General features: G+C 35.9%; 1 protein-coding gene across 1 annotated transcript in view; it reads left to right on the forward strand.

Moving 5' to 3' along the window:
* RPGR (retinitis pigmentosa GTPase regulator) overlaps positions 1 to 12745 on the forward strand; it is a 70560-nt gene that overhangs the window by 21581 nt on the left and 36234 nt on the right. The window contains exons 7-8 of the mRNA XM_068908320.1: positions 2096 to 2254; positions 12507 to 12662. Of these exons, the coding sequence (XP_068764421.1) occupies positions 2096 to 2254; positions 12507 to 12662 (315 nt within the window). The remainder of the gene's footprint in view (positions 1 to 2095; positions 2255 to 12506; positions 12663 to 12745) is intronic.

Genomic DNA, 12745 nt, shown 5'->3' on the forward strand with positions numbered 1-12745 from the left:
ATAGAGCTGAGTGCTCTTAATGTTTTCAGTCCAGTGAAACCCTTCAGGAAATTTAACACCAAATAAGGTTGTATTATTGTCTTTCCCTGATTGCCTCTGTGTGCTGTTAGAGCATTCGGTAAAGATAATTAGTCCACTTGCTGACCACAGTGACCTAGAAGTGTGATACTTCTGTGCCATTGTGAGAGGCAGAAGTGATCCTGGGAAACGAAACTGTGTTGAAAAGCTTGGGCTTTTTTGACTAAGATAGATGCTAAATTTCACAGGCCTTTCCAGCTTTGGAAATAAATACTGTACCACCAGAGTTAGGCTCTAAATCTCCAGTGGAAATGCTGGATTGCAAACTGTATATTGAGGGTTAGGACCCATTTTGCATTTAAAACAGGAATTTGGCTTCTAGGAAAAAAAAATGTCCTTATAGTCTTTGCTTGTTGAGTATGAAATAACACACTTTTTTGAGACTTTTCAAGTTAATGGATAAGTTTATGCATTTAAATTAATTTGAAACTGAGTTATCTTAATATGCAGCTTCTGGAGTGATTCTTTTCTGTCCTGAATGAACTTAACCATAAAATAACAGACGTATCTCAGATTTTTCTCTAGCGTTAAAATTGTTGAAATCATATCCTCAGGCTTCTTTTGAAGAAATTAATCGTAATTAATTACTAGTTTGATTTACTTGTCACGGATTGTAGATAACAAAGGTAATATACAAACATGCATGTTAGTTCAGCATGATTGCTCCAAAATTGCTTCCTCTGAGAGGATGGAAGAAGAAGTGCTGCTTTGTACTAAAGAAGTAATAGTTTAAGAGTTTTCTCAACGCACCAGCATCTTTCTGGAGGAAGATCCTTGCGATAGCAGTGCCTGTACTGCTCTGTACAGTGCTGTAGTCACTGTTTAGCACTAAGTAATCAAAAGCCAATGCCACAAAGAAAATAATATATGGCCAGCAAAAGTCTTTTGGGAAAAAACTTTGAATTTAGATTATCTATTGGACTTAGTAGATGTCGTAAATGAAATTATATTAGCGACTGATTGGCCCATAGTTGTGTATAAGTCAGATGCAGTTTTGCAACCTGAAATTCTTGCTCAGTTTCTATTCATGCAAAAAGAAACTTTTAATTGAGTATATTGCTAGAGTAAAGCTCAGGAAGATTCAACAAAAATGTCGCATTTCTTACACCAGTTTTGACTTTATCTTTTAAGTCTTTAATTCTGAGAATGAGAAAGTTCCTTTCCTAACTTTGCTTGTTTTGCCCAAATTTTTATAAACTTCGGTTACTTTTAAATCTTGTCCTTCAGTTTTTAACTTGTTTTTGATCATTGGACTAACCTCATTTGCTTTTTAGAGCAAATGTAGCTTCAGTCTTACTTAACACTTCCATTCACAGGATTATTTTTAATTCTTTCATATATCGAATTTCTATTATTTTTTGGTTATTGCCATTGTCCTTAAATTCTCAAATTTTAAGTTCAGGCTGGCAAAATGGCAGGAAAAAGGAACAAAGATACCAGCTGTGCTGAGAAATATGGGAAATTTTCATGAAGGCTAACATTATTCTAGAAATAAGTCTTTTTTCTTATGCTCCATTTTTGTTCTGTGGAGAGAGAATTGAACCTCTCTAATGGACAATTCTGAACACCTAAATAAGGCTTCAACTTTGATACTCTCTCTGAGTTCATCTATTTTCATTTTCTGTGAGGAAGAAAGGCATTTCTAAGGTTAAGTTAGCTTACATATTGTCTAAGAGGTCATAGCTTTTGATTTAGAACCTCTCAGACACTTGTTCATAATGTAATGGTGATTACTCTAAATTCTGTAAATTTGTCTACATTAAACGTATTCCTCTGAAAACAAAAATACATTTTGTACTGAAGTATAAATGTTTCCAAAAATACTGTGGATGAGTGCTTCTGATGACTGAGCTTTAGTAATAGAATACAGTATGTGGTGTGTTACTAGGTTGATTAAGCACAATATCCTATAATGTTCATACACTTTTCTATCTTACTGATTTGTGTCTGCAGCAGCCTTGTGTCTTGCAGTATTCCCTTGAGCCTGAGAACACTGCTCTGTTCTGTGTTTTCACAGGAGATGGTGAGCTGTATACTTTTGGAGAACCTGAAAATGGGAAACTGGGATTGTTGCCTGAGCAGCTGAAGAACAGTAGAGTCCCACAGCCTGTACCAGGGATTATGGAAAAGGTTAATATGGTTGCTTGTGGTGGAGGACACACCGTGGTGCTTACAGGTGTGCAAATTAATTGGCTTTTTTTATAGCCCTGTAACTTAGTCAGTAATCTCAATTTACCTGGAAGAACATGCGTCCCACTGAAATGTAAGATGATTAGTGTTTCTTTTCTCTGAGTAGCTTGAAAGTGATACTGGGGGATGAGGGGTGGGGAGTTTTATGGGAAAGCATCCCTTCGGTAATAAATTTTAAATGACCTTGAATATGTGATATTTAGGAAGTCACTTTCCAACTAGCTGCCTGTTAATAGTGATAAAGAGATGCCTGATCTACTAGATGCCTAAATGGATTAAGTATCCCTGTTGTAATAGAGAGTTCGCATGTGACCTTGAGCAGAATCTTTAATGCGTATAAAACTGTTACAGACATAGTGCATTAAATATACTATACAGGTATGTAAAACTCTCATATATTAGTTCTCAGGGTTGTAGGTGCGTTACTGCAACGTGAAACATGCTGTATATTACTATATTAATACATAGTTATGTGCCAGTAGTAAATTAGCTTTTCAAAGATAAGTGCTAGACATAGCTAGCTCTACGTTTCTACAGATGCTAATCTGAATTGTTTTACTCTTTTACTGTTTCTTACTATATTTATCTAGTCTCTTCAGTGCATTTGGGCTACCTTCTTTCTGGCACATTTTGAAATATCTCAATCAGCTCATGTGGATGGGAAATTCCTTGTGTGGTTAGAACTGTTTCCATCAGTTTACAGAGGATATCAGGGTACTGGGGTAAAAAGGCATTTGTCATGCCTTTGGGATGATGCCTGTATTGGAAGCAATAAGGATTCTTCTTATGAATAAGGAAGATAAAGCAAGCCTCTGGTCCTTCCATGGGTGCTGGTGCAGTGACTCCAGGACGGAGTATTCAGTCTTTGCTAGGGATGGAGTGAAAGAAGAGTATGAGAGCCTCCTTAGTGGTGAAAGCTGAAGAGTACTGCAGCAGTGAAAGGCTTCGTATTAATAGATCTTGTGGTATAACAGGAAAACGAGTTGGGAGGAACTGAGAGGTAGTGGATATGTATAGAAAGGATATGGAGCAGTGATTGAGTGATGCAAAAGGGACACTATAGCAAAAAAAAATTGTGAGTAGGGTTGTACAAGGAGGGAGACATTCAAGCATCAAGATGCATGTGGATAGATATGTGCGCGTATTGAAAAAAAAGTGTTTTCCAAAGTGAATTTGGGTGTGTATCTGCTTGAGAAATATACATGTATTTACATATATGCTTATATGCTGAGATCTTTCATTGTTTTTATATAAATACTATTTAATTTTTCCAATTCCTACACAGTACAGATTATCAAGTCAAAAATAGTTCCTGGGAGTGTGTGATCATACTCTGACCTCCTTAAGCCACCTCTATTCCAAGTGAAAATTCTCTTAAAATGACAAATTATTCTGGAATACCACATCATTTTCTTGATTCTTTCAAGGTTGTTAAATGGGTCCTGAGATTTACCTGTTCCATTTTCCCATTTCCTTTTCTTTGATTACACTTACAGTCCATACAGTATGTTAAGATTTGAATCTTCTGAACGGTTCATTCAAAGTGGGACAGTTTACTTTTTAAGATAGAAATTCCTTTAGTATTTCAAAGAAATTACCATCCCATGCTAACAGTATTGTGACTTTTGTTGTATTTCAGTTTCCATATGGGGTTATAATGTTGTCTCCAATGATTTTATAGATTTACTTTAAGTCACAAAATAATGCACAGGTTTGTATTGTTCATTTAAATATTGTGGAATCTCAGAATAAAACTTAGGATGGAAGTTTTCAGAAAATAGTCTTCTTTTTAGTAGCTGTAATTGTCTGAAAGAAAATGTGTTTATTAAAATACTGTTTCATCAAAGTGTCTATTTTAATCTGATCTGTCAAGAAAGTCCCATTGCTTTAGGACACTCAGCATTTTTCATAATTATGTCTAATATCCACAAACACCAAATCTTGCTCATGTTAATGTTCTACAAGTTTCTATTAACTAACATTCTGCTAGTTTTGTTTAGCGTTTGATTTTGAATAATGCCTGGTGTGTCATATGTGAAATATTTTGTTTTCACAGTAAGTGCTGGAGGAAGTGTTAGTGAATCACTTTTATGCGTTTAAGAAATACTTTTTAAAAATTTGGATGGTAAGTAAGTAAAGGTAGCATCTTAAGAAATTACCATGCGCTTAAAATTCACAAAAAAGAGTGCCAGTGTATTCCTAGAAATTTGAGAAGAGAGAAACTCGCAACAACAAAGGATATTTTTAGGAAATACAATAATTTGTCATCTTTGTTAAAAGGCATTCATTGGCCACTTTCCTGGATGTGTTCATAGTATTTATGCAAAGTAATGATATGGTTTTGAATGGAATTTAGAAGTTTATAACCATTGTCAAAACTGAAACTACGACCATTTGACATCAGAATGCCTAAGTGTTTAATTCCTTTTCGACTCTACTTGTCACTGTAACAATTTCAATAGCTACAAAATTTAGCAGTAATAGGAAGGAAAATCAAAGGTTTTAATAATAGACTGCAATACAGAATTCATGGTACAACAGAAAAAGAACTTTGGAAAGAACAGGGAAATAAACTAGATCCTTATTAGATATGTTGAACATTTTCAAGAGTCCGGGGCTCATGAAAATTCAACCAGAACTACTTCAAGAATTGAGACCCCCTTAGCAACATTCACTGTTACCTTCAGAATCTCATAACTGTGAATGAGGGAATCTAAAGGCCCTGCAAATCGTAGACCAGTCTCTGTAACTTTGCTAGCTGAAAAAATGTTAAGACAATTAAATAGCCTATTGATACGGAACTGAAAGATAACACACACAAAAGCAAATATTATAAGACCAATCTAATTTCCTTCTGTCAGAAGGAAGCAGTCACTAGATTTCATTTTCTTTGATTTTCATGAGGCTTTTGAATAGTGCTGACAGGAATTCTATCGAAACAAATATGGCACTGTGGACAATTACAAACTGCAAACAGGACAGCCGTATAATGCTGTTCTGATAGCATCACAGATATGTAAAAAGAAGTTTTGTATGTGAAAACAGCAAGAGAGCTTTCCACTGTATTCCATGCTGTTAAAGGTTCCACTGAAATATCATGTACAGTTTGGCCATCAAATTTTATAAAAGCCATAAAATTGTTCCGGAGTGTCAGATCAGAACAACAAGAATATCAGAGGTCTGGAAACATAACTGTGAGGAAAGATTAAAAAGGAGGGGTAGGGAGGGATTGATTAATCTAAAAAGGAGAATACTAAGGAAAGACAAGGCACCAGTCTTCAAGCGCGTAGAAGGTTGCTTCTTTGAGGAAGGTAATGAGTTTTTCTCTTTGTGAGATCTCAGAGTAGGACTTCAGTTGCAGCAAGGTTTATTTAAGTTAGATATTAAATACAATTTTCTAACTGAAAGCATAGCCACATTTGAAAATGGGCTGCATAGAGAGTTTGTGGCAATCCAGTGACTGTGGTATCTCTGTGACTGAGAAAGAGACAATAGTGTAGAACATGGGAAAATCTAGACCAGTCAGCCTGCCATCTCTTTCCAGAAAGGAAGTTGATTTTTTTTCTCTAATCTGATGGCATAGTTTGCACGATGGTTGCATTACAGCCTTTCTCATAAATGTTAATCTAATTAAATATCTTATATTATATATCTTATATAATTCCTGTGAGCTTCTGGGAGCTCCGGTAATTCAAACAGAAAACTCTTTCCTTCTTCCCCAGCTTTCCTGACCGTCTTGTTGGAGCTGCCATATGCTCATCAAAATCTTTGTTTTCATTGGACTAAATAATTGTAAAATACTGTAAAGGAAGAAAAGGGAGTTTGACTTGGCCCGTAGATGATTTCCAAAATATCATCTTTGGCTTGTAGTGAATTCTGCAACTGTATAGCATTCCTGTAATTATCTCCTTTCCTAACCCCAAATGCAAGAGCTGTATAAACAAGTAAGATGCATAGGCATCACTCCTTAAATCTTACAAAATGTTAAATAGTCATCTGTTGTTAATCTGGTGGAGTGCCTTTAGGTTACGTAACAAAAATTTCTAAAATATGAACTGAAAATCTGATTGAGAGGAATTGCAAGTAATTTGATGTGGTATTACACTGCAAGCCACTGGAGAGAATAAAGGCTGAAGTGATGTGCTGGAAAAGGTTATGGGTAGTCATAAGTCTGCAAGATTCTGGTTAAGTTAAAACTCCTTTGGGAAATGTATGAAGAGGAAATAACAGTAGCCTATCCAGGAAATAATGCACACATTTGTCTACATTTCAAAGCCTTTGTCTCTCTTCTTCCACCCACATATAATCTCACCGTAGCAGTATTTTATGTCATTAAAGTGAATTTCTCTACATGAAATCAGGTTATCGTTATTAGGAAAAAATTACCATAAATTTGGGGCCAGCAAATGTATAAATCCTAGCAATATTTTATGGGTCATAAAGTGAAGTTCTGCACAAAGAATTAGATTATCATTATTGATTATTTTTTTAACCATAAATCTGAAACCAACCAATAGAGACTTTGTTTTAATGGTATTTAGTGTAATAAAATTACCTTACACAAATGATTGTTACAGAGATTTAGTTGGAAGATGTAGACCTGGATGACATCAGTGTTATGGTAAAATCTCTAGAGGCAGAAGCTAGAAGTAGAACACAGAGCGTAAAAGCTGAAAAACAAATACAGTGAAGAAAATGCCGTAGTAAGCAACATCTTTTACTATATAAGATTTGCTTGACCGTGGAAATAGTTTTTGTAATAGAAGACAAATAAGGTAGGGATTGAGTGCTGGGTTAGCTGGCAGTACAGTGCCAGAAGGTCCAGTTGAGCCAAGAGAAGAGGAAAGCAATATGTTCTGACGAATGCGTTTGCCTAAAGATTGGTAATTGTTGTGATAAGAGTGAAAGTTCAGACATTTTTTAAAACACAATTCAAATATTATTAAATAGGCTACAACTGTGGACTAGTTCTTCAGACACTTTGAACAAAAGCAGAGGATAAAGGAAATACTGTCGCAAGTGAAAGATGTTTTGTCAGGTATGATAACATGCAGAAGTTCTTCTGATTCAAACAGTATTTACAGTTTAAATATTTGGGAGAAGTAGAAGATTAGGATAGTGTAATCATCTAAAAAGTGAGTGTAGCATATATGCATTATAGGCCTTGCACCAGAAACTTATCTTGGAATCAGAATGGAAGCATATATTGCATTTTCAGATGAAGTAGCATGACCACAAATTCAGAATTTGGTTAGTTTCAAATGGGTTCAAAAACATTTATTAAGTTCAGTCTCCTAACAAATTCCCTTGAACAAATTCTGAATTTTGTGTTTCAACTTATGTGGAAAAAGGGCACTGCTTGGCTTTAGTAACACAGTGTCTCCTGATACAGTTTTCATCTTTTCAGGGTCTTTCCACTTTTCTAAGAAGAGTATGTCATTTCAGTCCTAAAAAATACCAAGTGAATTTCTAGCTATTGTATATTCCCCTATTTCATTTCTCTGATTTAATGTAGGAATAGGATAGGGCACAATGTCATATGGAGAAACTGTTGTGCATCCTGGCTCCTTTCTTGCCATCACTTCTATTTAGGAGTTATCAAATTAGAAGAAAGCATAATTCAGTTATCTTACTGAGTATGAGACAAGTTTCTTCCTGATCCTCATACATGATTAGTCTGTTCCGAAGCACTTCATTTTATTTCTTTTTTATGACTGATATCTATTCTATTTGCAATTTTGAATGCTAAGAAACATGAAAATACTGTTTGGAATCTCCGCAGCAGTGTATCAGAGTGAATGGTAGGCAGTTTACATTAAAATAATTCTTTTTTTCTCTGAAACTTCAAAATGGGAAAACCTTAAATTTTTGTGCAGTGAACAAAAAATTGAGCTGTTGAGAACAATGACAAAGAAAAAGCTACCTTTTAAGGACAGAGGATATTAGAAATGTTAAGTATTAGGAACTATCTTGTTTAAAATTCTTATTGTTACTTTTGCCTTTAATATTTTACATTGTTCTAGAAAATAAACAAAAAAAAAGCTAAAAATTGAATTGCTGCAAGTTTTCTCTCACTGTAGCAGCACAAACCTATCCATTTCATGACACTTTATCAGCTCATCCAAGAAGGTCATATCCTCATCCCAGATGACTTATCACTCAGAAACTAAAATGACACCCATCCACTACCTAAGATTCTTGCAAACACTTTCTACTGAAAATGAGAGCTGTTGGTATGATCACTTTCAATAAGAAAGCAGCAATCCCAACTTTTATATTTTTCAAAAAAGCTTTTAATAAAGTTGAACAAAAAAAATTCTGAATTGAGGAGGTTAGAGAAGCAGAAACAGATGATTGGGAGTGGCCTTAGTATCTTCCATTTTTTTCGTATGAGGTCAGATCTTCTGGAAATAATCTGTCCATAAAAATTTCTGTCTATAAAAGGATATATTACCTCCTTTTATTCTCTGAAGGAAGGGAAAGCAAAGATAGTTCTTCAAAGGAAAAAGTGAAGTATTCCTTGGAGAATAGATAGTTTGACATCACAATACAGAACATTAATGCATTGGTATGTAAAATTTTGGATGTTTCATCTTCTATCTCGAAGTTTTTAAGAAGAAATGAAAGTCGAGATATCATTTTGAAAGAGAATGAGAAGGATGAAAAACCTATACCTTTTCATGACAGAACCGAGAGACTATTGAAACCATATAGGGGTTATCTAGATTTATCAAATATGCCTTAAGTCTGTATAGTATGTATTGTGAAATCCCCAAATCCAGTTTACTGGCTCTGGTAGAACTCAGTGTTGTGCAGACAGCTGATTTTTACAGTAATATTTTTCAGTATAAGCTTTCTAAAAATAAAGCTGTAATAAGAGTGAATGGCTCATTGACATAATAACAACAACAACATGGTTCAAGGGGAATAAAGCTATATGGAGAGCTATTAGAATACCTGGTGTGTTTCTGTTATTCTTCTGGGGATTTGTAACTTTGCAAACAGTTTGAAATATGTGGGAAGGAACGTGTGGCTCTTACAAAGATTTTTGGAACTCCCTCAGTTCTTTCACCAAATAGCATGAGGAATAAAAAATTTCTGAAAGCTGCATAGATTTTTGCCTAGGACTATTTCGTTTGTAGGGACAACTGTCATTGAGATTAAAGAGCGGTTATACGCTCCAGAAGACGCATGCTTAAAGTGGAAGATGTCCTTTTGAGAACAGTTACCAGGAAATATCCCTGTTCTTCCAAAAAAGAAAATACAGGAAGTAAAGTAGAAGCATTCCCAACACTTAAATACAGGAGATCATTTGGAACAGGGAAGCCACTGGTTTCTGCGCAGGCTCTGAAACTGCTTCTTTTCATCCTTCAGGGACCCTTCTCATGGGAGGCTGCTGGAAGACAGCAATCCCTTCCTGGGGCAAGAGGGGAATTCTGTTTTGTTTCCTCTGGGTGCTGTGAATCAGCTGCACCTTCTTCGTGGTTCACTGACACCACTGGAGGCATTGCCACTTCCCACACGCTGCGCTGGCTGTATGCCTTTCCTCTCCCCTTGTACCACTGTGGTGCCGCTTTGACTGTTCCACAGGGACCTGATGCAGCAAAAAACCCAAAACCTGATTTCCTGAGCCAAGTAGCCAGTAGCCAGGTGGAAAGCAGAGACAGTGCAAGTCGGGGCAGGAGAACGGGGGAGCGAGATCTGCCCTTCTGGTGGCAGTGCGTCTCATCTGTATCATCTAACCTTATCATTACTGGGACTGAGTACAGTAAGAAGATGAAGAAGAAAACTGTGTGTCTGTATCCCCCTTTGGATCTATGTTGTCAGCAAATTCATTTGCAACTTCAAGTTCAGAATGATGGAGTTCACATCTGACATTTTATCATGACATCATGAGATTGTTTTGCTGTAGACTTCTGACTGCATGTATTTATAAAGATAGCTTGGAGGAAATACCTCATTTCTGCTAAATGGGATTATCGCTGAAGTTTGGCCTCACTTCTGTGCTGGGTCCTGAACAAATGTTCTCTCAGAACATTCTCTCATTTAAGCAAGCTGCAGGTTTTTTGTCTTCCTGTAACTTGATAATTGACTAATAAGCAGATTTTAGGAGGAGCAAAATTTAGGTTCCCCTTTGTCTCCAGGGGCAGTGGAAAAATTCGTTCTTCTCATAAAGGCACTTACGAAGGGACTCCAAATTGCTTTTGGATTGGTCTATTCTCCCCCAGAAAAAAAAAGTTTACATCTGGGAATATCTTCCTCTAAACATGAAAGCCTTTGTAGGCCTAACTTGTTTTATGAAAGAAGTATTTCCTATCTCAACCTACGATTAAAGATAATATGAAGAAAACTTTCACTTCACTTGAAATAATTATGTTAGTCAGATAAAGCTATACTATTTGAAAATGATATGATCTGCCTGTCAGCAAAGAAATATTAAGACAAATGCAGTATTTTCAAATAGAATTTATGGAATCAGCCATCCTGAGGAAATCCATTTACTAAAATGAAGATGAAACTTGGAGAAAATTTCTGTCTTTCAGGAGTAGTTTCTCGATTCTTATCCAGAAAGTACAAATAACAGAAAAATTCTTACTCGTTGTTTTACTTTAAAAAGAGACCCTCTTCTAAGGTGTTGCGTTCTTGCACTGAAATTTCCAGTAGAGGGAGCTTTACTATTAAATTTAGTAGAAAAAGGCTTTACAAAATATTTTGCACTTTCAGTCTAAAAAAGTTTGAGACCATTGTTAGTTTTTTTCTGATGAGAATTCATGACATCTTAATAGGAACAATTTTAAAAGGGTGGAAAGGGCAAACTGTTCCTAGGTAGAGAATTTTTCCATATTTAATGTTTACAGTATTTCAAACTGCTTCCTTTGCAAATGTGAAAGTTCAATATAAATTCCTAGGTGTACTATGATAGCAACAGGAAATCTGGTCCATTGTCTGCTTCGCTCTTTCTCTGACAGAAGCAAAAGCTTAGTTCAGGAGAATGGTAACACAGGTTTTTAGTATTTCTCTAGTTTGTGGCTGCTCTAAGAATAACAGCAAAAGAGTATTTGGTTACACAGTATAAGCTAGTTTTGTGGCACTGAAGCTTACTTTGCTATTCTAGTGACCTTGTTTCCCGAACACGAATAAGTGCTCAAAAAGCAAAGATTCCCCTTTGATTATCATTCCATACGTTCAGCTGTGGAAGCCCATTCCTGTCTCCCTCTTGAAGGTGGTGACATTTTTGATCTGATGGCCTCTGTGTGCAGGAGTGGGCATGCTCTGCACCCTCTTCAGGATAATGATGTAATGATGTATTGCTCCCCATATCAGTTCGTTTTGCTTGCAGCAGACTGTTTTTTGTCCTTCCTAATCTTTCACTGGTTTTCACTGCCTTTTGCAAAGTTCAGTTAGTATCTCTCTTGCTTTTCTGTTGTTGCCTACTGACAAAAAAGAGGAGAGAGAAAGAATAGAAATTCTAGGAAAATGTCTCCTTTTCCGCCAGCTAATTAGTCTTTGAATTTCCGTTTTTGAGCATGACCTCATCAAGATTTCCAAGCTTTGCAGTCTTCCCCTGTTGTGATGGAGTGCCAGGGATGGACACACCAAGAATCTTTATTGCCTTGGAGAACCTCACATTCTTTTTCCTGGCACAGATAGTCTGTTAAATGGACAAAACGTACAGTGTGGAAAAAAGATTATTCTCTCTCAAGATAACACAATTATAGTGTTCTCCGTGTCGAAGGCAGGGTTGATTTGGTAGCCAAACAGAATATTGAGACTGGTTCTGCTGTTGTTCCAGTATTTTCTTCCACACAAATTAGTAAATTAGTTCTAGTTTAAAGGGGTCTAGTCTATTAAATTTTGGATCATGCACTGTACATGTTGTAGGTAACGAGAAACTAAGATGAGACTATTGTATTTGGAAATGCATATGTGTAAACACTGTGGTCTTGAATTAATTGCAGTAAACTCCCATAAATCTTTGTATTAGCTGATATTATATGTACATGTGATCATGCTATGTATTAGAAAATATGTTGCGTAGTGAACTGTTCAAAATTCTTTTCTGTACCTATTTAATTTACTGCTTCACTGCCTGTTTCTTTTAATTTTCTTCTGTTGGTATTAATTGATAAAGTACTGATTTTTTGATGCCAATGTCATTTAACTTCCATTTTGTTAATAGTAAGCAGGTTATAATATATAAGGCAGCATACTTGTTGTTAACTTCTGTACTTTTTCAGAGACAGATGTATATACTTTTGGACTTGGACAGTATGGACAGCTGGGACATGGTACTTTTATTTTTGAAACTCCTGTACCAAAGTCTGTGGAACACTTGAGGAGGCATAAAATACGTAACATTGCATGTGGGGAAAATCATACTGCTGTAATAGCAGGTACGTAACTGAAAAATTCTGAAATACACTTTTAGTGACTCTCCATTGCACTTAATAAGCTTCCTGTATAAAATGAGTAGTAG

Source organism: Struthio camelus, chromosome 1 (assembly GCF_040807025.1).
Source record: "Struthio camelus isolate bStrCam1 chromosome 1, bStrCam1.hap1, whole genome shotgun sequence".
NCBI classification, from domain to species: domain Eukaryota; kingdom Metazoa; phylum Chordata; class Aves; order Struthioniformes; family Struthionidae; genus Struthio; species Struthio camelus.